A 25276-nucleotide genomic window follows, 5' to 3' on the forward strand; every position below is an offset into this window, starting at 1 on the left:
TGAAAACATTAAACCATCAGATTTGGCTTTTTTTTTTGGTTCCCCAAATCACTTTCAATTCCCTGGATATAGTTTCAGGTTCCTTTTTTACGCTTGATTGCTATCAAATCTAAAAAGCTGTTGAATGCTGTAAGAACCTCTCCTACTCTGTTGGGTCCGTATATGAGCATTCCACACACAGCTCTCACTCTTCGGTTCTTCTATGTGTGCTTATTCCTTCTGAAACCACATATCCTGGACAATGTCTGTTTACACACGCTCTCTCCATACTTTGTTCCTATTCTGCTCTTCTCCCTAGCAATTGTCTCTATCGTCTAGGTTTTTGTTTACACGTACTGGGTCTTGTTTCAATCATTTCAACACATGAAATTCTATGTCTATAGTACTCTGTTAGAAGATTAATTCCTTCTTTTTAAAGTTTGGAAGCACTGCCGACAATTGAGAGGAATTCAATGAAGAACTCATCAGAAATTCTGCATTCGCTAAATCATCACTCAAAACTATTTTTGTAGTTTCGTTCCATGATAGAAAAAATACTTCCCACTTACAGTCAGACAATCTAATTTATGAAAGAATAGAAGCTGAATGCTTCTGGACATTTTCCCTCTGTTGCTTCAACAGAAAAGCAAAAATAATGCCAACTCAACTCTCTCAAAGGATTAAAGGATTCCTAAAAACGTGCCTTCTGTTTCAGTACTTAAAAAGAAACTATTTAAGTCTTATAAAGTATAAACAGCTGTTTAGAGGACATCTCACAAAACAAGCAAAATTCTAATCAGGGGGAAGATCTCTTGTATTGACTGCATCCTCCTTAGAAACACGTTCAACATGAAATGCCTCCACAGACAGGTGGTGTTTTGACTAATAACATTAATTCGCCACTTGCTGGAGTCTGTAGGTAAAGGCTCCTTTTCTACTCTTAGATCACTGCTGTCCCATCGTCCAGCTAAATAACTTACTGCTTTCTGGCGTCAGCGACCCCCTGCTAGTCCTATTAGTAAGGTGACTAAATCCACTCTTTTGTGTGTGCAGTTTTACATTCAAGAAAAGATCTGCGATTTTACACTCATAAATTCCCCCCAAATACGCCTTCTTGGAGAGTGTTTTATGTGTGGAGGCGGGGCCGATAGAGAGCTAGTTTTGTGCTTTCATAGATGTTTCAGGGCTGAAGGTGATAGCCCAACACCACCCCACTCCCCATACCTCCCCGCCCACCACCGACGTCTAGACTGACGCCGGGCTGTCCTGGCCAGCACCTCCCCAGCCCCGCGGGTCCACCTCACACTTTAGAGGGCAGTAATGGTATGAAATCGTATACCCTTTCCCGGACTTCTGGGCCGTGATGAGGGGCTGCTGAGCCACGGAGCTCTGTCCCCTTTTCCCGCTGGACCTGCACCCAATCGCAGCCCCTCTTCCATGGCGAGACCCGCCGTCCACGCAGGCTAAAGCCCCACGCCTTGCAAGACAGCAGCCGCGAAGCATGGGCGCCGCCATTGCCGCACCAGGCTCCTGGTCAGGTGATAGAGGCTCCTGCCGCGAGGCTCTCTGGGGAGCGTAGTTCTAGGCCGGACTAAAACTCCTTGGGCTCGCACCGGAAGACTACAGTTCCCGGTGAGCACTGCGCCCCCAAGGCTGCCGGAACCCCGGCGTGGGGAGGCGTGGGGAGGCGGGGGAAGGGGGGAAGGAGAAGTAGAGGAGAGGTCGGGAGGTGCGACTCCTCCTAGCGGGGAGTTGGAGAGGGTTGTGGCGGGGCGCGCGAGCGCGAGCAGGTGGTGCCGGAGATCCGGCCGGGACTGTGCGCCGCGGTTAGCCTCGCCGAGCCCAAGTAAGTGAACTTGACCCGTCAGCGGAGACCACCTCGGACCTCAGGCCCGCTCGGCTGTTTGCTCCCGCTGCGCTGCCGCCCGCGTTCACGCCACGAGCCCTCGCGCGCCGGCCGCAGGTCGGGCCGGATCTTGGGCACCGAGGAGGAGCGAGCGAGGCGCGCGGGCAAGTCCACACCACGGCGTCCCTTCACGTAGTAAGCGCTGCGGAGGCGCTGGGAGACCTGCCGACCTCGAGCGCACCTCCGGGTACGTTCTGACGGAGTTTCCTCCTCGCACTTGGTCGGTTTGGGGAACGCCTTCCCGTGTAAGGGAGGAAGCCTCGCCCGCAGATGCCGTCACCCCGCTGACCCCGCTCCCGAGGCCCCGGCCTTCTCTGGAGCCCCCGCCCCCCGCCTCCGGTGCACTTGAGCGCACGATTCTGAGTAGCCACCGGCCGTTTTCTAGGATGTCGCCCTATTTTACCTCCCCACGGTCTGCTCACCACGACTCTCCGCTGTGGGTGTCTTCTGCCTCCACACGCTACTTCAGAATCTGGGGAACTTGCCTTCTTCCACCAAGTCTTACCGCAGCGCAGAGTAGGCCCCTAGAAGTACCTGTGGGATGAAGCAGGGCAGTGTGGAGAATGCGATTGACAGAGAATGGGGTGGACACCCTTGGAGGAGGGGTTGTTTAGAGAGAGATTTAGGACATAAGACCGAGGGACTTGGTGATGGCTTGAACCTGATGGTGAGACACCAGGTGGGGTCAAGGACCTCCCGAACTTCCGGCTACTGCAAATGGGTGGCTGGTGGAGTGAGTCACTGACATAAAGAAACTAGAAAATAAATTTTTTTTGGGGGGGGGGGACACACAAGCGAAGTCACGGAGGCACCAATGATGCCTAACTTTGAGTATGGAGCAGGTGAAAGAGCTGCATACTCTGCCTATCTCACACTGGTAGATTTTCAATTATTGCCCAATAACCTATTGATGGGACAGCTCTAACCTATGATCTGTTTCCATCAATATTCTTGCACAATGATGATATGCAGTTGAATCCCTCTAGGGAGGCAGTGTTAGTTGCCGTCTTTAAAATGTCATTATTTACTCTTCTGTTTTTTTTTCATCCACTGTCATCGATCCACGCACGTTGATGCACCAGAAGTGTTTTCACATAGCCAAAACATGAAAATGAGAGAAATAAGTGACCGCAAAGTAGAGGTGGAGATTTGTTCCAAAATTCATTGCTGATTATGGACCTTCGTATCAGGGTCAGATCACTCCTCAGATTCTGTATTAGTTAGTATCTTTCCTCTGAGTTTCCATATTTCCCGCCTTTACTTTGGGTAGGTTTGGTTTCTGTTTCTCATTTAGCTCCCCAGGTTTTTCTGGCTCAGACTGGGAGTCAGGAAAGTTGCCTATGATCATAGCATGGTTGCATCTTTGATGGGACTGCAGAGGAAAGGGGAATCCTGTATCTCAAGTAAGCACTGGCATCTTTTAGCCAAAAGGAAAGGGAAATCTTTGTTACCTTGCCACTGGTAATCAGCAGAGTCGGGAGGCAATTCATTCCCATGAAGTGTTGGGAGTGTTCTGAAAACCATCATAAGAGAGCAACATACCTAATGAAAACCCTCATTTTATGGGCAAAATACACATCTTTGTTTGTGAAGCAGTATTATGCAGTGATAGCATATCACTTCAAAGGCTGCTACCCTACCACTAGAGGGAGCGAAAATCCTCTGCATGTAAATGTGTTGGATTCCTTTCACAAATGGAAACCTTCTAGTTTCATGCATATTGCATAGTTAATAATTCCCTTCTCCGAGATTATCTGTCATTTCTAGAAATGCCCATTGGTTTCCTCACTCATGGTCTAGTGTCTACGAGGGCACTGTCTTCCAAGTACCCCTCCTGCCTTGCTCCCTTAGCTAGTGGGGTGCTCCCACCCAACCTCCTACCATGGGACCATTGCTCACCTTCCTCCTGCATGCCAGATCTGCTGTCAGAACTCTTACTGACAGCGCTCTAGCTGAGAAAGCTATTTTGGTTCCACCAAAAAAGTGGCTGTCATCTGGAAGGCACAGAGATTTTCATTTTCAAGAAGCTCAGAAGGTAGCAGGACAAGGTTTCTAGCAAAAACATTCTCTTAGGGAGATTTTCTCAGCTCTTATTTTATTCACATAATTGACACAGTACAAATAAGTTTAGAACAGGTTTTTAAAAAGATAGGTAATGCAGAGCAGAATTTCAAGTTGTTACTTATAAATGGCAATAGTTAGAAAGTATGCCTAAAATAACATGGTTTTGTTTAGTATTCTTCCGAGAGTTTTTGAATGTGAGAGTTGAATCAGATTAGCTTACCCCTGGGTTTGACTCAAAATCCCCAGGTGTCTGTGTAAACACATTGATTTCTGAACACAAATCACCCTCCCCCCAACTCTAAGCTGTGTTTAATTGTAATCACTCCTTTTCTCTTCCTTTCATTAGCTTGGGATGGGAAATGATGTGAAAACATGGTATTCCAGGATTTATAACTTCATCAGTTACATGGGTAAAATGTGAAAGAATGATTTTTTTTAGAATTTCAATTTAGGTTCTAATTTTTTAGAACCACTTGTATCATTTTTATAATGAAGTAAACAATTTTAACGGAAACATGGAAATTCCCAGTGAAATTAAAAGGAAATAGTTTCCACTATTCACTTTAATAATATATCATGGCAATGTACCTCAAAATCTCTTTGTGTATAATTTTGAATCTTAAAATTGTGTTAACCAACCTATTCTTTGATTTCCTGTGGAAACAAAGACAGTGCTTTAAAGACATTTTGCAGACTAATAAACAAAATGCCCTTGTTGTCTAATAGAGCTCGATGTGGATTTTTTTTTTAAGTTTATTCATTTATTTGAGAGTGAGAGAGTAGGGGGAAAGGGCAGAGGGAGAGGGCGAGAATCCCAAGCAGATTCCCTTCTGAGCATGGTGCCCAACATAGGACTCAATCTCTTGACCCTGAGATCATGACCTGAGCCAAAATCAAGAGTCAGATGCTGAAATGACTGAGCCACCAGGTGCCCCTGGATGTGGTGTTTCTTAACACAGTTGTGAGTTTAGTCCCTCTGTGGGACCATTGATAGGACCAAGTTTCTATCTGTTCTATGGCTGTAGTGCCTAGCCTGCTGTCTTAAATTTTGTGCTATGTGGTAGGGAGGAAAGGTAACTAGGTCGGCATAAATTCTCTTTTAAAAAAAGTCCACTCAGAATGATATATAAATGACAAAAATTGGCAGCATCATTTTCATGTCAGAAGAACATTGACACTTAGAGGAAGTTCTGTTTTTGAAAAAGCATTCTGAAGACATAAAATTCCTTCTTAGAAAAACCACATTTTAAGATCCAGTGAAGTGTCATTAGGGGAAGAAGAAAGACTGGGAATATGTGCATGCTAGACAATTGGGAGAATAAGATTCATTTCCTTTTATTTTACCATTAAATCTTGATTCTGATAAAATACTGATGTGGAGGGAACAATTGCTTTCTCTAGAAGATTGCTTTGAGGCAAAGAAATCTATAACTTTTTCTTCCTTTCCAAGGCAAGGAAATAGAACACCCTGTCCAATGTCTTTGTAGAGATAAAGTGCAATCTGGAGAAGATGAGGCTAGTGCATTGCTGCTATTAGGCTTGCCTGGCCCATAAACTAATCTCTCCACGTCTTTCCTTCTTTCTGGTCTCAAGGGATGGTTTGCTGGCTCCCCAGCCTTTTTCTTTTCTAGAAATCTGACTAATCCTGGAAGCAAAGAGGAATTATGTGTAAGAAAGAAGCTCCCCCTCTACATATCCCCATGACTCACCATTTACTTGAAAGAAGATACTCCTGAGTCACAAGTAATGAGAAGTAGAATATGTTAAGCTCTATGTCCCTGTAAGTTATGTGTTTCACATGTGGTCAGATTCCTGCTATGCACTAAAAAGCTCTCTCTTTTATGTTTTAGCATTGGGTATTTACCCTTCAAAGTTAGGGAGCTTGTGTACCGCCCCCCCCCACACACACACGCACATACACACACACTTCTAAGTAGTGTCTTATTTACAGATCAGACGCATATACTGGTCAATAGCTTTCAAGTTTCAAAACAGATGACTTTTTTTGTATGTCAAATGATTCTCTTGATTTTAAATCTAAAGATTTTAAGGACTAGAAGCATGACATCAAAAAACAACTCCACCAAGACACCTGAGCTTTGATGACACTTTTCCCTCAGTGAATGAAATCCTACTTGCTAATTGAAGGGAAGATGTAGCTGACTCTACCAGGATGGCACAGAAGAGAACAGAAAGGCTTATCTTACACGTGCTGCCAGGTAATGGGTGTCATTACCTGTGCATATCTGAACTGGGATCTCTATATCTAAGCTGCCCTTGAACCAAGAATGGATGGGCTGCACAAAGCAATAAAGGCTGAAATCTTCTTGGTGGCAGAGCCTTCAGGGCTCACCACAGTTTAATGTATGGCCATGAGAGGCTATTTAGTGCTCCATGAAAGGGTGCCAGATTGAATTAAAATCAGGCAGCTCAATTTAAGCACATTAGCAATCAGATGATACAACTACTGAGATAAATGCAAAGACAGAGAAAAAAAAAATCCCAGTGATTCATGAATACTAATTAAAGAGGGAAAGACCAGCATAGACATTGTTCTTATATCCTTGGAGTCTGACTCTAGATTCTAATTCACCAGTAAGATTTGATAACTTGACCCAGCAGTGATATCAAGTTGATGTTGATTCCACACGTAGACTAGCTTTGCTATTAAAAGACATTTCCCCTGCCCCACATATATAGTAAGAGTGAAAAGAAATGATGCTAAAAATGGGGCTGGATACTGTGTCTTCCAAAAGGCAAAAGAAAGTAAGATTATATAAACTGCCACTCTAGCAAATAACAAGCCTAATATTCTGTGTTGATTCTCTAAGCTGTTATCTTATTTTGGCTGCCATAGTACATTGGTACAGTACTTCTGGGAAACATTTTACAGTGATTCAGAGCCCGTGATTTTAAAAATTTTATAGAGATTTATTCAATAAATGCATTACCTGCTACTTGCCACACTGAAATTCACATAATCTGATGACATGTTCTCCCAATTTATGAGGGTCAGTTTGACATTTTACAATCTCTCAAAGTTTAGTGTCCTTAGCAGATGTCAAAATGAAGAGTCTTGAGTTTGGGAAAGAAAATAATTCGTCTTGCTTAGTTCTCTAGCCCAGCAACCATTTTAGGTGCCTGGGGCCTTTCTCTTGGGATCTATGACAAGAGGACATTAGCTGCTATGTAACAACCTCCCTTATGGCAACTTTGTTTTCTAGAATAGTAGCTCACTTCCCCCAAGGAAAACCAATATTTTGCTGTTGGCCTACATTGTTTGTTGTTTTTTTTCTAGAAACTTCAGCTAGATTTATCCTTATGCTCCTTGTGTTCTCTTTACCCAACAGAGATATAAGGTGTCACTTATTTCAAAGTGATAATATCCCTTTGCATTGGTTCTATTGTGCAATGGATCACATGAACTGTGCTTCTTGCTGTGTAAGTTAATAGTTGTCATCCATGGATGGAGTTGAAAAATAAAATTGAGTATATATATGTCTTTTGTTGGATTTCTATGGTACCATTGATTCAAATGTTGTGTTTACTCTCTCTTCTCTCAAAAATGCTGTTATTTATTTTCAATTGTCAAAAAAACAGCAAGTGTGGAAGTAATAATTTTCACTGTCTGAAATATAATGTGGCAAGAGAGGTCAAATTACGGAAAATCAATTAGTTTCTATTGCAGGAGTCATGTATCTGAGGTCCCGTTCTGTCTCTGGGTACTATAGCAGTTGTCTGCCCTTCTCTAAAATAATTTTTAGGAGAAAACAACCCAAAGATTATTTTTCTAGAGCAAAAAAAGAGTAAGACCTAGGCATTTAATCTTTGTTAATGAATATAGAGGCAGAAATAATCACTTCTCTTCCTATACTTTTAAACCACATATTCTTTTTTTAAAAATTTTATTTACGTATTCATGAGAGACAGAGACAGAGAGAGAGAGAGACATAGGTAGAGGGAGAAGCAGGCTCCATGCAGGGAGCCCAACGTGGGACTCGATCCCTGGTCTCTAGAATCAGGCCCTGGGATTAGGCGGTGCTAAACCACTGAGCCACCCGGGCTGCCCTAAACCACATACTCTCAAAAGAGAAGTTACATTTACCTCAGAAGGCCTAAAATTTCCAAATATTTCAACTTCTACATCATACGATCTGTGCCTTTTGATATAAGATAAAGCCTATAATGTTTCCCAGGCGTGTGGTTTCATACACATTTCATCCATCCCCTCAAGAATTCTTTCTTCTCTATTATCCTCTGATATAAAATAAATTAACAAGTTCAATTGGACAAACATATCTAGGCCTTAAGTCTCATTATTTCATAATGTTATTTTTTCATAGATTTACAGTTGAACATGCTTTTCTATCAGGGTAAAAGTTGCTCCCCAATTTCCTTCACTTTCTTTCATGTTTTAGGAGGATAGCTTTTGTTTCAGAGATTTATTTTGGTGTCAGATAACTTCTTATATAACATCTGGGGAAAACAAATAGCTCTAAAAACAGGAGCACCAAAGCACCAAAAATGTTGTTTAAAGGTAAACGACATTAATGACTGATTTCAGAATATTAGTGATTCCATTTTCCCCACCATAGAACAGGGCAGCCATAATCAGCAAAATCTTCAATTAACATTGACTTCCACTTAAAATAAAGCACAGATGTAGAAGAATTGTTCTAAAGAGTTGTTAAGCAACATGAAACTTGTAGTAAGCCAAGTTATAACTCTAGGGCCTACAATTAATTTTTAAAAATCAGAACACTTTTAAAAATAGCCTTGTATATTGAATTCCAGCATGGTGCTGCTTTTTGTAGAGCCATTTCTGTAAAATGCAAGTTTATTTATAGATTGCAAGTGATTCAAAGATGTTACAATATAAAAGGAAATGATACTCTAGAGTGTTTGTTCAGGGCTGTTTGGGGCTCTCTTAGAATGTTCAACTTACTCAAAGGATTGCTTTTAATCTTCTGAAGCAAAAGGAATTTCATAAATTAAAATTGTTGGCCAGATGGAATTTCCTGATTAATTTTTTAGTGTTTGGTGTTAAACACAATACTGAAAGAAAGTGCGGAGAGTAAACCCAATTAACATTTCATAAAATTTATTGCTCTAGATGGCTTACCCTTTAATTTTTACGGTTTCCCACCACTGCCTTCCTAGACAACCTGATTACCTGGGAAAACTGAGCATGGCTAACTTACTTCCCTCCTTCCCTTCCTTTCTTTTCTTCTTTATTGAACTTCCTTTTCCCCTTTATTCTCCAGGTATTCATTGAGTCCTTACAAGCCTACAGGGGTCATTCCAGGGCTCACTTTGTCCTATTCTTTATGGATCCTGGTAGAAAGAATATTTTTAACAGTCCCTAGTAGTAAGTCACTGCTGCTAGAATGGTGCGTCCCCTTGTTGTACAGGGGACTCTTAATTCCACCTGTAATCATATACACTAACTTACAGTTTTATAAAAGCTAGTCTTTGTGACATTAAAAGCAAATGTGGACATTCAGCCTGTATTTGTTTCTTTAAAATTATTTTCAGCTTTACTGAGGTTTAACAAAAAAATCATGAGATATTTAAAGTGTACAACATGAGGGTTTGCTATACACATACACTGTGACAGGATTTCCACAATTAATTAATTAACACATCACCTCACGTATTTACTTTTTTTGGTGAGGTCATTTAAGTTCTATACTCTTAGCAAATCTCAGTTATTCAATACACCATGTTATGTATTAGATCCTCAGATCTTATTTGTCTTATAACTGAAAATTTGCACCCTTCTACCAACCTCTCCCAATTCCCCATCCCACCCCTAGCTCCTGATGGTCACTTTTCTATTCTCTGTGGCTATGAGTTCACCTTTTTTTTTTTTTTACATTCCAATAGAAATGATACCATGCAGCATTTCTCTGTCTGGCTTATTACACTTAGCATAATGCCCTCCAGTTTCATCCATGTTGTTGCAGATGGTGAAATTTCATTCATTTTTTTCTTTTTTATGGTTGAATAATATTTCAATGTGTCTGTGTGACTGTGTGTGTGCACACATATACACAAACCATATTTTCTTAATTCACTCATGTACACCTGAGTTGTTTCCATACCTGTCCTACTAGACTGAGATTTTTGACTATCTCACTTGACTGATTTTTTGACATGTTTCATGTCCTTTCAGTTCTCAGAACTATGCCAGCTGTACTGGCCACCATCTACCCTCCAATCGTGGGAATTGTTTCCCCTCTCCCACCCACACCATTTATATGACTATGTTAGGAATTGCCAAGCTGAGCTAGAACTCCATGCCAGAGCTGGCTGCATAATTTGTGGCATCCAGCGCAAAATTAAAATGTAGAATCCATTGTTTTAAAATAATTAGGAATTTCTAGATGGAAAGAGCAGAGCATTAAGCCAAGCATAGGACCTAAGTACAGATCTCTATGTCACTACACGGGTTGCATGCCCATGAAGCTGGGCCTGCTCTATACACACAGCTGTGGTTTATTCATCCTGGGGAAAGGGAACATCTGACCCAAATAAGTTCAATAAGAGCCCTTTCCTGGTTTATCGGTTTGTTTGTTACAGAACTAAGAAGAGAAGTTTGTCCTAATGGGTTAAAACCAAGGATCTATCAGCGGTCTTGTTCCCAAACATGAGAAGAAAGCCATTGATGTGCTGAATACACATTCCTCTCTTCTATCTCAGACATGTGTAGGGGAATTTTGTACATATTCAAATATTATCTAAGGTCCTGATGGCTTGATATTGTCCCTGTACCCCTGCAACTTACTATCTACTAGACTTAGGGCTCAAGAGGCTGGATCACGTGACCTCTTGAACATTTTCAAGACGTATAATTCTCTGAGTCTATAATCAGATTCTATCAGACTGACCTCATCTATAACCGTAATTAGAAGAAATACAGAAAATCTCCTGATTACTCATTTTTCTCAGTCAAGGTTCATAGAAAAGCCATTTGTTTAGACCTTGGTAGTAGAGTGACCACTTAGTTAAAAAATCTTTCCTTTAAGGCTGGCCATCAGCCAAGGCAATTTTTTAGCAGGGTGATTCTGAGTGCTCCCTTAGGGTAAAATCACTTAGGTCTAAGCAAGGAAGACCTCATACCCCAGGGAATGTCTGCCTCCACGATTTCAGTCTCTTTTTCCTTTTTCCCAGTAGCACAACTCCAAAGAACTTTTTCAAAGAGGATTCATAAAACACTAGGAAATGAATAAAGATTGGCTCCTGACAGACATCTTCATGGACATTCTTCTGGGAGCCAGTTTTAAAGAGTATTTTTAGGGGCAGGGCACAGTCATCTTCCAAGGACTGGGGTCTGGGCTTTGGTTTCTCTGCATTTTTTCTATCAGTGTATTAGACTCTTCAAGGAAAGAAACAATGATCAATATTAAATGAAGGGTGTAGATGAAGCTTAAATCAAATAAAGAGTTACTTCACAAACATATACACAGAAACTTAGGGGACCCTGAGCTGGGTTTATTGTACCATCCCAACTATTTTCAAACAGAAATGTATTCAGATTGAAATCTGTTCCAATAAGAAATAAGCAATTTTTCAAATATCCCAGAATGTAAGGCCCTAAGTGCAGAGAATCTTGTTACAGAATAATACTTAAGCAAGTTGCCATTCTTAGGCAGACTTTTCTGTTTATGTCGCCTTTCATAAATTTGTAGGTGAAGATGCTAGATCCCAGCATGATAAAAACTCATATTTCACAGTATCTACCAAGATCTACCCAGACCTTTCCCCAAGCCCCCAACCATGGCTGGGTTAATATCCAGAGCCCTGCTTCTGTGCACTGCCTCAGAGGTGAGAAATTGATATGTGTCATAATGATGACTTGCTCCTACATTAATATTTTTAGTTCTTTCAGTTGAATTCAATTTAGCTTTTTATCGCTTAAGTGAAAACAGAATAAAGCTAAGGTGAAAGCCATAGGACTGGAAGTGAATGCAAGCCTACAAAGACAATCCCTAAGGGAGGGCTCTTCCACAAATGTCCAGAAGATTATGTCCATATGTCTCTCTGGAACCTTTGCCAAGATAGTCACAGGATCAAAATTACTTCTTCATGCCCATTATGCAGTGTCACATCTTACAGAGCCAAAGGAATAAATTCCAGACATGCAGAACACACATCCCTTCAGCCTCTCTCAGGCAAGCTGTCAACTCCAGCATTAATGCACAAATCAAAAAGGGCAACCAGAGCCTTAAGACTTTTCCTGCTCACCTATTCCTTACTGTCTGCCTTCCTAACGCAGTGGAGTGAGAAACCTACAACCAAGCCCTTGTCTTCCGCACTGCCCTCTCCCCTGCAGGCCTTCCTAAACTGGAAAAACAAAAATAGGGTAAGAAAGGGTTCAGGAAATAGAGGGAAGAGATTTTTGTCAGGCTGAGAAGGAGAAATAAGTCACATACTCGAGAACTCTCTCCTTTAGTACCACAAAAATATTGACTGGTGCTCCCTGTCCTTGAACTGGCTAGAGAACATGCTCCGAATTCTGCTCCCCTTCTCAGCGTGCTTCCATTTCTCTTTCTCCCTATAGTCTGTCCTCCATAGCTGAATGCTTCTGAATGTTTTCACTCTTAGAAACAGTATGATTCCTGTCAGATCACAGCTTAAACTTTTCAGAAAAGCTCTTGAGCCTTCATTTCTGCAACCAAGATCAGCAATCTGTCATGTACAGTGGCATTTCCAACAGACTGCTGGAAATCTCCACCTGGATGCCCTGGCAGCACCTTGAAACCAACACGTCCATGGTCTCAGCTCTCCTTCTGAATGTAATACTCCTTCTCTGGACTCTTTTCTGTTAATAAAAAGCACTCTCTCAGCCATTCTGGCTACAAACATTGAAATTATATGTGAACCTTGCCACTCCTGTGCTGTCACATGTGTTTGGTGACTGCCAGGTTTCTGGCATGGGTGACTGTATAGAGATGATGGCTCCATGGGAGAAGAAGCAGCTTGGAGGGGGTGATACAAAGTACAGTTAGTGACACATTGAATTTGCGATGTCCGCGAGACATTAAAATGGATGCACGCAGGGCTAGTAGAAGATACCAGTCAGAAAAACGAAGTCAACGCTGAAAATATAAATTTGGGAGTCATAAGAAGATAAATGGTGGTTAGGACCATGAAAGCTATGAAGTTACCTGAAGTGGAGTATATAGTATGATTTAAAAGTTGTAAATATATATATTTAATTTATATATATGTACATGTATATAAATATACATAGTCCTGAGAGCAAACATGAAATATAATTATATTTAGTTTATATGTGTGTGTGTGTGTGTGTGTGTGTGTATACATAGTCCTGAGAGCAAACATGACATTTCTGGGTCAGAAGCCATCGTTTTAACTGCATGGATTCCTCACATTGCACTCTCCCCTTTCAGGGCAATGTAATGAAAGCCAGATGTCACCCTACAGGTGCAAAAGGGTTTTTTGCATTAGGAGGAAGAATTTCAAGATTATGAATCTAGGAACCAATCACAAAGATTTTCCCATGTTTTTCTCTAGATGTTTTATAGATTTACCAAAATCTAGGTCTGTGGTATATTTTGAGTTAATTTTTGAGTCCAGTACAAGGTATGGATCAAAGTTCTTGTCTTTTTAAATGAATATTCAATTGTTTGAGCACCATTTGTGGAAAAGACTATAGTTTCTCTACTGAATTGCCTTTGCACCATTGTGAAAAAATCAGTTGTTTATATATATGTGGATCTATTTCTCGATTCTCTAGGTTTTTTTATTGATGATATCTCTTTATGCCAGTACAACACTTTATTATTATAGCTTTATAATAAAACTTGGAATGGGTGTCAACTATAAAACTTGTTCCTTTCCAAAGTTGTTTTGCCTATTCTAAGTCCTTTGTATTTCCATGTAAATTTTAGAAATCACCTTGTGAACTTCTACAAAAAACATTGCTGAGATTTTGATTGAGATTCCATTGAAGCTATAGGTTAACTTGGGGAGAGTTGACACTTAACAATATTGTCTTGTTTGATTTATTTAGTTCTTTAATTTTTCTCAACAACATTTGTGATTTTCAGTATATATGTATGGCACAATTTTATCAGATTTATCCTTAGGTAGGTTATTTTTTTTGATGTTATTATGAATGGTATTGTTTTTAAATTTAAATTTTTGATTGCCACCAGTAGATAGAAACAATGGATTTTTTGCATATTGCATTCTGCAAATTTACTAGAAATCACTTAGTAGTTTATTGGCTTTGTTGGAGATTTCATCAGATTTTCTACATGGACAATCATGTTAACTGCAAATAAAATCAGTTTCACTTTTTCCTTTTAAATCCAGATGCTCGGGATCCCTGGGTGGCGCAGCGGTTTGGCGCCTGCCTTTGGCCCAGGGCACGATCCTGGAGACCCGGGATCGAATCCCACATCGGGCTCCCGGTGCATGGAGCCTGCTTCTCCCTCTGACTGTGTCTCTGCCTCTCTCTCTCTGTGTGTGACTATCATAAATAAATAAAAAAAATTAAAAAAAATAAATAAATCCAGATGCTTGCTTATTTATTTATTTATTCATTTATTTATGCATGCTTTATTGCATCAATTAGAACCTCGAGGACAAGGTTGAATAGAAGTCATGAGAATGTATGTACTTGTTTTGTTTTCAGGAAAAATTATGTTTTATATATTTACCCATTAGCTACCAGTTCCAGCACTCCTTGCTCCTTGGTATAGATATGTATTTGCATCTGTTATCATTTTTCTTCTGCCTCAAGGACTTCCTTTACCACTGAGCTCTGCTGTTGATGAATTATTGCAGTATTTGTATGTAAACAAAAGAGCCTTTATTTTGCCTTCATTATGCAATGATTTTGTTTTCTTTCTTTCTTTCTTTCTTTCTTTTTTTTTTTTTTGGTTCAGAATTCTAGGTTGCAGTTGTTTTCTATCTCTTTACCTAAATATATTTTCTTAATGCCCCCCCCCCCAACTTCCATGGTTTCTGATAAGAAATCAGCTGTTATCCTTATCGCTCCTCTCTACCTAACGTATTTTCCCCCTCCTCTGGCTGATTTTAAGGTTTTTTTCTCTTTATCCTGGCTTTGAGCAATTTTATTTGATGGGCTTTTGTTCTTGAAATTTGTTCTGAAACCTCTGGGTTTATAGGTCTTACCAGATATGGAAAATTTTCAGCCATTTTCAATTTCAAATATTTTTTTGGTTCATTTCTTTTTCCACTTCTGTCCTTCAGGAACTCTAATTTTATTATATTAGGCTTCTCAAAGATATACCACAGCTTACTGAAGGTCTTTTTATTTTTTTAATCTTCTTTATCTCTATATATTTTTATTTGGATTGTTCCTATTACTATATCTCCAAATCATTAATATAGGTAGATGATAGATAGATAGATAGATAGATAGATAGATAGATAGATAGATATTTTGCTAATATCTCTTCTGCCATAAGTTCCAACCAGGGTATTTTTCATTCCAGACACGTCTTCAGCAATGAAGCCTATGAATCCCACCATTATTTGTCAGGTAGACATCAGGGTCCTAAAGAAGTTTTCCAAAATGGGGATCTGGCCATTCTCCTCTTTATGCATTTGCTGACCTTTCCCTCTTTCAATTCTAATTTTTATCCAAGGTACACAAAAATGGTTTAATATACAAGCTAGATATTTAAAGTATATGTGTTAGTTAGAATTAGTTTTAGCTGCATTTAGCAGAAATCTAAATGACAATGTCTTAAATATATAAGGTTTATTCTCTCATACTAAAAGCTATTTGGTGCTAGATGCTTCACAGCTTTTTTGATAACTTTGGAAACATAATTTCCTTCTAACTTTCTGTTCTCTGTCCTCAGTCACCGTAAGCTCCAGGCTTTCACATCTGCATTCCAGGCAGCAGAAAAATTTTTAAAAAGTTGTCGGGATGTGGGGGGGATGTGGGGTAGGGCAGGCAGTGGGAATAAAAGGAATGCTTACATTTCATTAGCCAGAATCAAGTCACATTGCTACATTTAGCTTGCAACAGTGATTGTAAAGCATATTATTTTATCTAGACATACTGCTTTCCTGAATAAAGTTGGGATTCTATTACCAAGGAAAAGGGGAGAATGGTAGGCAACATTTCTGTTATAATTCCTAAGAAGAGCTATATTCTCTGTGCCATCTTCCTTCTCATCCTGATTTCCATTTCCTAGAGGCAACTGTTTTCAACTATTTTATGTTCCCCCTAGCATTTGCCTTCACAGTCAGACAAAACAACATTATACTGCTAATTATTTTCTTGTTTTGGATACTATCTATTTAGAGGTGCCTGAGTGGCACAGTTAGTTTAGCTTCTGACTCTTGGTTTCTGCTTGGGCCTTGATCTTGGAGTCGGGGTCACCTCCCCCCCTGCACTGGAGTTTCTCTCCCCATCTCCTTTTGCCCCTCCCCACCTATCTCTTTTGCATGAACTCACTCTTTCTCTCTCTGCAATAAATTAATTAAAAAATACTATCTATTTATTTTACTATGGAAAATGAGAAGTTTATCTTTCTTGTACACTTAAATCTACACCACTACCACTTCCCTTCATCCATTCTTCCAACATAATTATGTCATAATTTATTCACTCTATACTCAATGTTTATATTGTTGGGGCCATGTTAATATGATTCAAAGCTGTATTATGTAGTATATTATAGTTACATATCTTTTAAAATTTTGAATTTTAACTGAATTATTTTTTCCTTTGTTTAATTCTGTATGTCCCTAACTTATTTGTAAGCTTTTAAGTGTAAATTGCATCTCAATACAGCCAAACATATATTTGTTTATCAGTTTCAACTTTGTTTTAGAGACTTGCTTCTGGAATTCCCCGTCTCCTATTGTTCTGACCTGGCTGGTTGTTCTGTGGTCCTGATACACTACTGTCTTTCTGAATAATCTTATTATCATCCCCTGGGGATTCCCTTTACCTTGTGAATGTGTTGGATCTCTATTTCCTTATCCCCCCACACTTTTTTCTTGGTTTATTTCCTTATTTTGCAAGGCACATTTTCTGCTAGTTTCTTGAGGAAGGACACATTGGCAGTAAATACTTGAGATGCACATTTAACAACATCTTTTTTCTAGCCTCATACTTAATTGATAATTTGGGTGGGCTTAAAATTCCAGGCTGGCAGTAATTTCCCCCAGATTTTTTTTTTCTTTTTCACCTACACTTTTTAAGGCACTGTTCCATTCTCACTTTCAGTGTTACCATTGAGAAATTCTATGCCATTCTGCTTCTCAGCTCTTTTATGTCACCTGTTTTTTTCTCTTTGAATGCTTCTTGGATCTTCTCTTTATTTGTAGTGTTCTGAAATTTCATAACAATGGCTCTTTATGTGGGTCTTTTTTCGTCAATTCAGCTGGGCTTTCCATTGATATCAATCTGAGAAGTTATATATTTCAGTTATGGATAAGATTTTTGAATTATTTTTCTAGTAATCCCCCTCTGTTCTCTCTTCTCAGGGCTCCTACTGTTCAGATGTTGGGCCTCCTAGATTGATCTTCTCTGTCAATATCTTTGTTATTGTGAGTTTATTATTCTCTTTTAATGAATTTTCTGTCATTTTTATATAATTTCAAGAAATAATGGTAAATGCATGTGTCCAGTCCTCTGTATTTAACTGGAACCTTCCAACTGCTTTTCAGATATTTTTATCATGGGTAGGAAAGCTGTAGTAAAAATCCATGTGGTCTCTTTGAGATGAGAGCTAGATTTCCTTTTGTGGGTCTGATTCTCCCACCTATCAAACTTTGCTTCAGGATGTTTACACAAAGTAGAAACAAAGGCAAGTGAATGAGATTAGAACGGGACCAGGTGCAAGCCCCTTGGGCATGTTATTCTCTCTCTCTCTCTCTCTCATAAGGTTTATTCATTTCAGAAATGAGAGACATTAATGCCCACCTTTTAAAGCTCAGGGTTGTTGTGATGATCAAATGAGGGCATGTAAATGAACATTGTTGGAAAGATATATCGTGGTATATTAATGTAAAAGATTATAGCTCTCAGAAAGGAACACAGAACCTCCTAATGAATAGTTAATTAGAATTTGTTGTTGTTGTTTTTGATTAGATAAAACTAAATAAAGCAAGAATAGAAAAAGCAAGACTTAGGTAAGGTCACAGAGGAATCTCTGGACAGTGGATGGAGCAGAGCCTTTGAAACAGAGAAACAGGTAGGCAGACTGAGTTCATACCCTGATTTCAGAACTTATTTGCGCCATTCATAGGTGCTTTTGTCTGCAAAATAGGAAGATAACGTCTGTCTTGTAGTGTTGCTGTATGAAACATATATATTGAGATAAAAATAAATATAAAGCATCTGGAACATATATGGCATTTAGTAAATGGTAGCAATTATCATTGTTAGGGGTTTGCTGGTTCTGGAGCCAGGCTGTCTGGGTTTTGTCTAATCTTGGCATCTATGAGTTGTGTGATTTGGGGCAAATTACTCAACCTCTCTGAACCTGTTTCCTTATCTTTAAAATACAATAGTAATAGTAACCACCTTATGAGGTGGTTATGAATATTGAATAGGTTAGTCAATGGAAAATGTCTAGAACCCTGGCATATAATCACCATTCAATAAATATTAGATATTACTATTATTGTTATTAGCTACTAAACAACAAAACAACTGTTTCAGCCATGCATTGAGTCATCATTTGGAGTCCAAATAAAGTTACAGATGTAATTTAATTTGTGTGCTAAAATAAATTTGCACATAATAAATAAATAGAGATTACTTGTCTTGGTACCAGGCAGCTCATTATCTAAAGGACTTCCAGTCGCGTCCTTGGTCCCATAGGTCCTTAAGCTCAGAGACATTCTGATGTCAGGACTCTGGGCCAAGTCCTGATTTTTCCTGAAAAGTAAAAGACCTTAACTGAGAAATATGAAGAAGGATGAATTATTTTCTGAACAGCCTTCCTTAATGGGCATCCCTGAAGAGCTTCAGATATCAGGGCCTTTCCATCTGATTTAAAACCTGAGAACTTATGGAACTTATTGAACTCTGGCCTCTTGACTTCAAATATTTCAGTACTAGTTGCCTACCCCAATCAGTGATTAGATTGACTATTGGAGACCCCTTAAGCCACTCACTGGCCCTGACTTTACCCTGGCTTGCTTTTGACTCCAAGCTGCCTCTTGCCCTGGGACTGCCCTCTTCTTGCTCTGGTATGGTTCCAAACTGTAAGGATGGGAGCATTGCCCGAATGCTCAATGAATAGCTGTTGAATGAATAACTAATCAGTGAGGGCTAATATAATAATATATCTGTATTCATATCATAGCATATAAATGAAACATAAAAATCATATGTAGCTTATATTTCTAAAGTTAATATCTAGTGTTTGCTGTCCTTCCCTAGGCTCACATACGTGTCTTATAGTGGTTTAGTGTTTGTGTCTCTAAAGACTGAATCTCTCAAAGGTGGGTGACTTACTTTTTCTCATCTGTAATATTTGAGAAATGGATGAATAAATGAATCTATCCATTCAGCAAATATTTGTTCAGCAATGATCTGGAGATACAGCAGTGCTCAAGACAGAAGTCTGTGATCTCATGGAACTTACATTTTGGAGGAGGAGACAACCCATAAATGAGTAAATGAACAAGCTAATTTCAGACAGTGAATGCAATAAACCCCTCATAAATTCCATCAATGCAAATTTCTTTGGTATTTTTTTATAAGGAAAACATAATATGTAATTTGGCCCCATATGCCTTCTCTGTGCATCAGATCTCTACAGAGGGTGGGAATATAGGCTGCAAAGATTTATCTAAATTACTATGCTGTAATGATCTAGTCTTCCAAAATGAGAGAAGCAGCAGCATTGCTTAAGTGTTTTAGCTTGGCCTGCAATTTGCTGATCAGAGGCTAAAGGTGATGTGTCATAAAACTACACAGGCTTTTAACTGATAGGTTTACAGAAGGTTCAGCAGCAAATATGTGCTCTGTAATTGGAAGTTTAAAGGCACAAATCTCAGGTCATTTAAATAAAAATCTCAATATTCCTTCCACCTTCTTCCTCTTCAAAAAATGGAAGGAAACATCGCTGTCAGAAATAATCGGATACAGATCTGTAACTTCACATGAAGAAAAAATTGGCAGCTGTTGACAACTAAGTCCTTACTCATAGCACTTTTAAGTTGTAAGTGTATATAAGAATAATTCTTTCTTTAAAACATGATATATATATTTTGAAAACACTATTCTACACATCTAAGTGATAACAGGGAAGCAAACTTAAATAGCCTAGACCAAATTTCACCCTTTGATGTACCCAGATAACTCTCGCTGAGATAATCATACAAAAACCAGGGCTGTACTTGGATCTCAGAGTAATATGAGTTTTTCCAAGAGTGGAAATTGGTCTTCAGCATGTATGCATGTGTTCTGTATCCATATGTAGTATTTATACGTGTCTAGTGTTTCTGTGTCTCTCTCCACTGCCTATGAAAAGTTTTTAGAACTGGGTAGAAATTAGGGCTAAAAGAATGAGTCCTGACCTTCCATTTTGTTAAATGATCTCTACTTGTTACTTTCAGAAAATCTTACATTTTAGGCTTTTTTAAAAAAAGATTTTATTTATTTATTCATGAGAGAGAGAGAGAGAGAGAGAGGCAGAGACACAAGCAGAAGGGAGAAGCAGGCTCCATGCAAGGAGCCCGATGTGGGACTCAATACCAGGACTCTGGGATCACACCCTGAGTCAAAGGCAGATGCTCAACCACTGAGCCACCTAGGTGCCGCATTTTAGAGTTTTATGCGTGTGTGCGCGCACACATGTGGAGATCCTCTTCTGGTCCTCTGATTAGTTAGTAATCCATAGGTGGCCGAGAGGTGGGATAAAAAGGAAGTGGGACCATGAAACAGAAATGTCACCAACCAGGATACATCCCACCAGTTCATCCCTCTACCAGTATTGCTTGGTTTTCTTTCTGATTTCTATTCTATAGACAGCTACAGTACTGGGCAGAAGGAAAATAAGACCTACTCCTTTTTTTTTCCAGCCATATTCTTCATGTTTAAATGAGGAATATTAAATATTTATTACATATTCCTCATGTTTTATATGTATTTATATTTATATATTTATATATTATATATACAAATATAACTATATTTATATCCTCATGTTTAAACATTTCTCCTGTTTTATGTAAAAATAAAGCTTCAGAATCTTGGAACAAGAAGTATTGATATTTGTGGGAAGGGGTGTACTTTTAAGTTTGTATTAAGTTGATTCTATAACATGACGAAAATAAATTACATACTTTGTTCTAGGCAAACATGAAAAAAGCAAGAATAAATTATTCCAAAGACATGACTCCTTAGAAAAGAGCTATTATACAACTTCTATTCTTGCCCTAATATTTCACTTAGATTTATATTCAGAATGTGATCAGACCACATTAATCCAAGCAAGATACTGCCCAAGAATTTTGGTTATTATTTACTTTCATTATCTAATTACACGTGCATTTACAAAGGGAGCACATGCATGCAAATAGCAGACACATGAACTTGTGATGCCATCTCATACAGTGCAATCACTTTTGACAAGCTAATTTCTGGTAGGTGCCCAGTCAATTGGTTTCACAGCTTAGCTATTCATCGACAGACAGGGTGTCTGTGTTTTCCCCCATGCACTTCCAGTTTGCAGAGTAGTGCCAGACTGGCATCTTGTCTTGTGACTTGATAACAGATTCCATTAATAGCACATCCAGTGGTACTAACATGCGGTCTCTCTCAGCTGGGGGAAATCTGGCGATCGGTGCCAGCCTGGAGATTCGTCAGGGTTGGGGTGCCCACATGCCAGTTCGTGCATAAGAGGGCGACTGTGAATTCACACCCTCTGTATGCACAGGGAATTGCAAAAGGGACGCTTTGGAACTAAAAAGATGAGGGAAAATTATGGATAAAAACTTTCCTGATATCTGCCATCCTCGTTTTGTGAAATCTGAGGTGAAACAAAATCCCCATTGTTTCACTAGGTTGGGACCAGGCCTGGCTCTGGGCTCTATTTATCCCCCAACACATTGCTGGTTCTCAGTGATTATCATTATCATTATTAATGATGGTGATAATTGACAACATGGTAAATAACTTGAAAAGAGCTAGTTTCCTGAAGGAAAAAAAAAATAAGTCACTGTAATAATGGCTCTTTTACACAGTAATAGATAGCACATTTGTGTCTTGGTATTTTAAATTATGTCTTTGTTTGCTGGGGCTGGAGGGCATAGGCTGCAGTTTTGAAATCCAATAAATGCACAAGCGAATTAGCATTAGGAGAAGGGTACATGTTAATCAAAGCCAGCCATTTGGACTTCAGGTCGTTAATTGCATGTAAATTTTCTGTTTTGCTTTTCTTTCTAATCTTGCTTTATTTCTGGATTTGTAGAGCTGACCTTACCCATAGGAGCATAAGAATGTTGCTTCCTGGGTGCCGAGGTTTTAGGCTATAACACATAAAATAACTTCTTCTGAAGGAAATACTCTGTAATCGAGGTAAAGCTTAAAATGCCAACGTACTAACAGGAAGGACTGCAAAGGACCTGGGGAGCTCCTGGTTCACCCATCATTTCTCTCTGACTTTGATCAGTCAATAGTAGGAGAAAGAAGATAGACCTGAATAATCAGTTCTTGAAAAATAGAAGGTCAATATGTGTTTTTCCTAAAGACTTGCCGAAGATACTTCTCAGTAATCTGAGAAAAATGTATGTGTTTCCTCCTAACTGTATCTTGAAACATTTTCCTGCAAGGTAAATATATTTACCTGGGTGAATAATTTCAATTAAATTGGAATTTTTAAAAAATAATGTTTCCTGCTATGTGAACTGATGGCCCAAGCCTTTTCACCTCTGCTCTTTCTGTGATTTACAATGACGTCTAATACTGGAATAAAAACTCAGACATGATCTATGGAGCTTAAAGTGCATTTCTTTTCGAAATGGTTTGGCATGAATGTATTTGTGCAACCGAACTCGTTTGTTTAAAAAGATGGCAGAGTAGATTTTACCTAGAAAACCCCTTAGAATTCCAAATATGTAGTCTTTAGGGTATGGATTTATTTTTGGAGTCTGATAGAAAAAGATAGGAATCCATTTCAACCAAGAAAGCCTTTCTTGAAATATCAGTTTGGTAGATAAAGTGTCAACTTGGTGGAAGTAATAATAATAAAGATGATAATATCTCATTGAGAAACAGATTGAGCAACATTTCATCCTCCTTTTTCCACAGAGCACCAGTGGCTGGCTGTACTGCATCTACAGATTATGAATTTACATTGTTACCTGATGCTTCATTTCCTAGGGCTCCTTTACCTAAGGCCCTACAGGATCTCACATGTACTTAGGCATGTTCTGGTCTGTTTTCAAGCTTTGTTATGGATTCCTCATTTCCTTTCCCCATATAATTGAAAAACTTGCCAGATACTCTAAGCCTGAATTCCACTCTGGTCTACCACATGCTTGGTTTCTCTTCAGAGCTATGGAACCCTTTCTGAATATGGAGGAGTCTCTTTTCTAGGTCTCCTGTATTGTTCTGAGTGAGCTGGAAACTTCATGCAACTGCCACTTCCAACCACCTCCATGCCACTCCAGTGAGTCAGAACATCCTACTCTTTGCATGAGTTAGCTCTGCTTCCCTAGACTGTGTAAATGCCCTGTTGAAGCCCTCTTCACATGGTACTTGTGATACTTTCCCCGGGCTAATGTCAAAAATCACTGCAGACTGGGTGGTTTCAAACCACAGAAACTTATCCCTGTGTAGTTCTGGAGGCTGGAAGTCCCAAATCAAGGTGTTGGCAGAGTTGATTCCCACTGGAGGTTCTGAGAGAGAATCAGTTCCATTTCTATCTCCTAGGTTCTGGTGGTTGCCAGCAATCCTTGGTTTTCCTTGGCTTGTGGCAGCAAAACTCCAATCTCTGTTTACTTCTTCACATGGTGTCATCTCCTGTGTGTGTGTTTGTGTGTATGTGTTCTTCTTCTTCTTCTTTTCTTCTTTCTTCTTCTTCTTCTTCTTCTTCTTCTTCTTCTTCTTCTTCTTCTTCTTTTCTCCTTCTCCTTCTCCTTCTCCTTCTCCTTCTCCTTCTTCTCCTCCTCCTTAAAGATTTTATTTATTTATTCATGAGAGACACACAGAGAGCGAGGCAGAGACACAGGCAGAGGGAGAAGCAGGATCCCCACAGGGAGCCTGATACGGGACTCAATCCCTGGACTGGGATCACGCCCTGAGCTGAAGGCAGAAGCTCAACCACTGAGACACTCAGGTGTCCCTCTGTGCCTCTTCTTTATAAAAGGACACCAGTCCCATTGCATTGGGGCCCACCTTACTCCAGGATGACCACATCTTAACTTGTGCAGGAAAGGAAAAAGGAAAAATAATTTCCCTCACCATTCTGAGGTCCCTTAATAAAAGACAGAGTCATAGAGAAAGACAAATAGAAGTTTATTATCATAAGACCTCATGTCTACATGGGACTTATCTAGAGAAAAATGAGTAACTCCATGAGGTGGCTTAGAATGCAGGATTAAATACCATCTTCATAGAAAAAGGAGAAGACTGATGTTGGCCTTTTAGGGAGCATAAGGGATTTTTATAGGAAAGATGAATGAGCCCTTAGAGGCATAGATGGAAGGTACGAGTTTGTGACAAAGTTTGTCTGGGTGTGATGTCCACTTTTTGTGTCTTCTCCTGTGATGAGAATCAATTTTCCCTGGTTCATGTAATTCCCAGGGAGGGGACTTGGGACAGTCAGAGTTTCTTTTGGAGAATTTGTCTTTAGGCAGATAAAGGGAACTCAGAGAAAGCCTTTCCCTGCATCTGCTGTTTTTCAACTGATTGAGGTTCAAAATAATCCATATACCAAAGTGGCATAATTTGGAGGGGCGTGTCTTGAACTCCTGTAGTCATATTTTGGGGGTGGCATATTCTGTTACCCTTCACCTGATTACATCCGCAAAGACCTTATCTCCAAATAAGCTTTCATTCTGAGCTAAGGGTGGTTAAGACTTGAGCCTTATCTTTCTGGAGGACGCATTCCACTTATAACAATATTATAATTTTTGTTCACATGACCACCTTTTCCTACTTCATTGTGAACTCTTTGAAGACAGTTCTGTGTCAGCTCTATCTATCCTAGCTTCTGTTACATTGTAACACTCAATAAATAATGACTAATAAGTAAGCAAACTTACAGACTCATAGTTTCTGGGTTGGGAATTGGGGAAATGTTGGTACTTGATAAGAAAAAAAAAATGGGCCCCTGACTCCAGCTTGGG

The 25276-nt window shown here is 39.4% G+C and overlaps 1 protein-coding gene and 1 long non-coding RNA gene across 9 annotated transcripts in view; one reads left to right on the forward strand and one right to left on the reverse strand.

Annotated features, from left to right (window-relative positions):
• GATB (glutamyl-tRNA amidotransferase subunit B) overlaps window positions 1–1690 on the reverse strand; it is an 89825-nt gene extending 88135 nt beyond the window's left edge. For both annotated transcript variants that reach the window (XM_072724825.1, XM_026016591.2), the window contains exon 1: window positions 1319–1690. In XM_072724825.1, the coding sequence (XP_072580926.1) occupies window positions 1319–1494 (176 nt within the window). In that variant the 5' untranslated portion in view covers window positions 1495–1690. The remainder of the gene's footprint in view (window positions 1–1318) is intronic.
• A 244-nt stretch (window positions 1691–1934) lies between these two features.
• LOC112933416 (uncharacterized) overlaps window positions 1935–25276 on the forward strand; it is a 166778-nt gene continuing 143436 nt past the window's right edge. For all 7 annotated transcript variants that reach the window (XR_011994975.1, XR_011994977.1, XR_011994976.1 and 4 more), the window contains exon 1: window positions 1935–2072. This is a non-coding gene — a long non-coding RNA (uncharacterized lncRNA). The remainder of the gene's footprint in view (window positions 2073–25276) is intronic.

The sequence above is a fragment of the Vulpes vulpes genome, chromosome 10 (genome assembly GCF_048418805.1).
Source record: "Vulpes vulpes isolate BD-2025 chromosome 10, VulVul3, whole genome shotgun sequence".
Classification (NCBI taxonomy): domain Eukaryota; kingdom Metazoa; phylum Chordata; class Mammalia; order Carnivora; family Canidae; genus Vulpes; species Vulpes vulpes.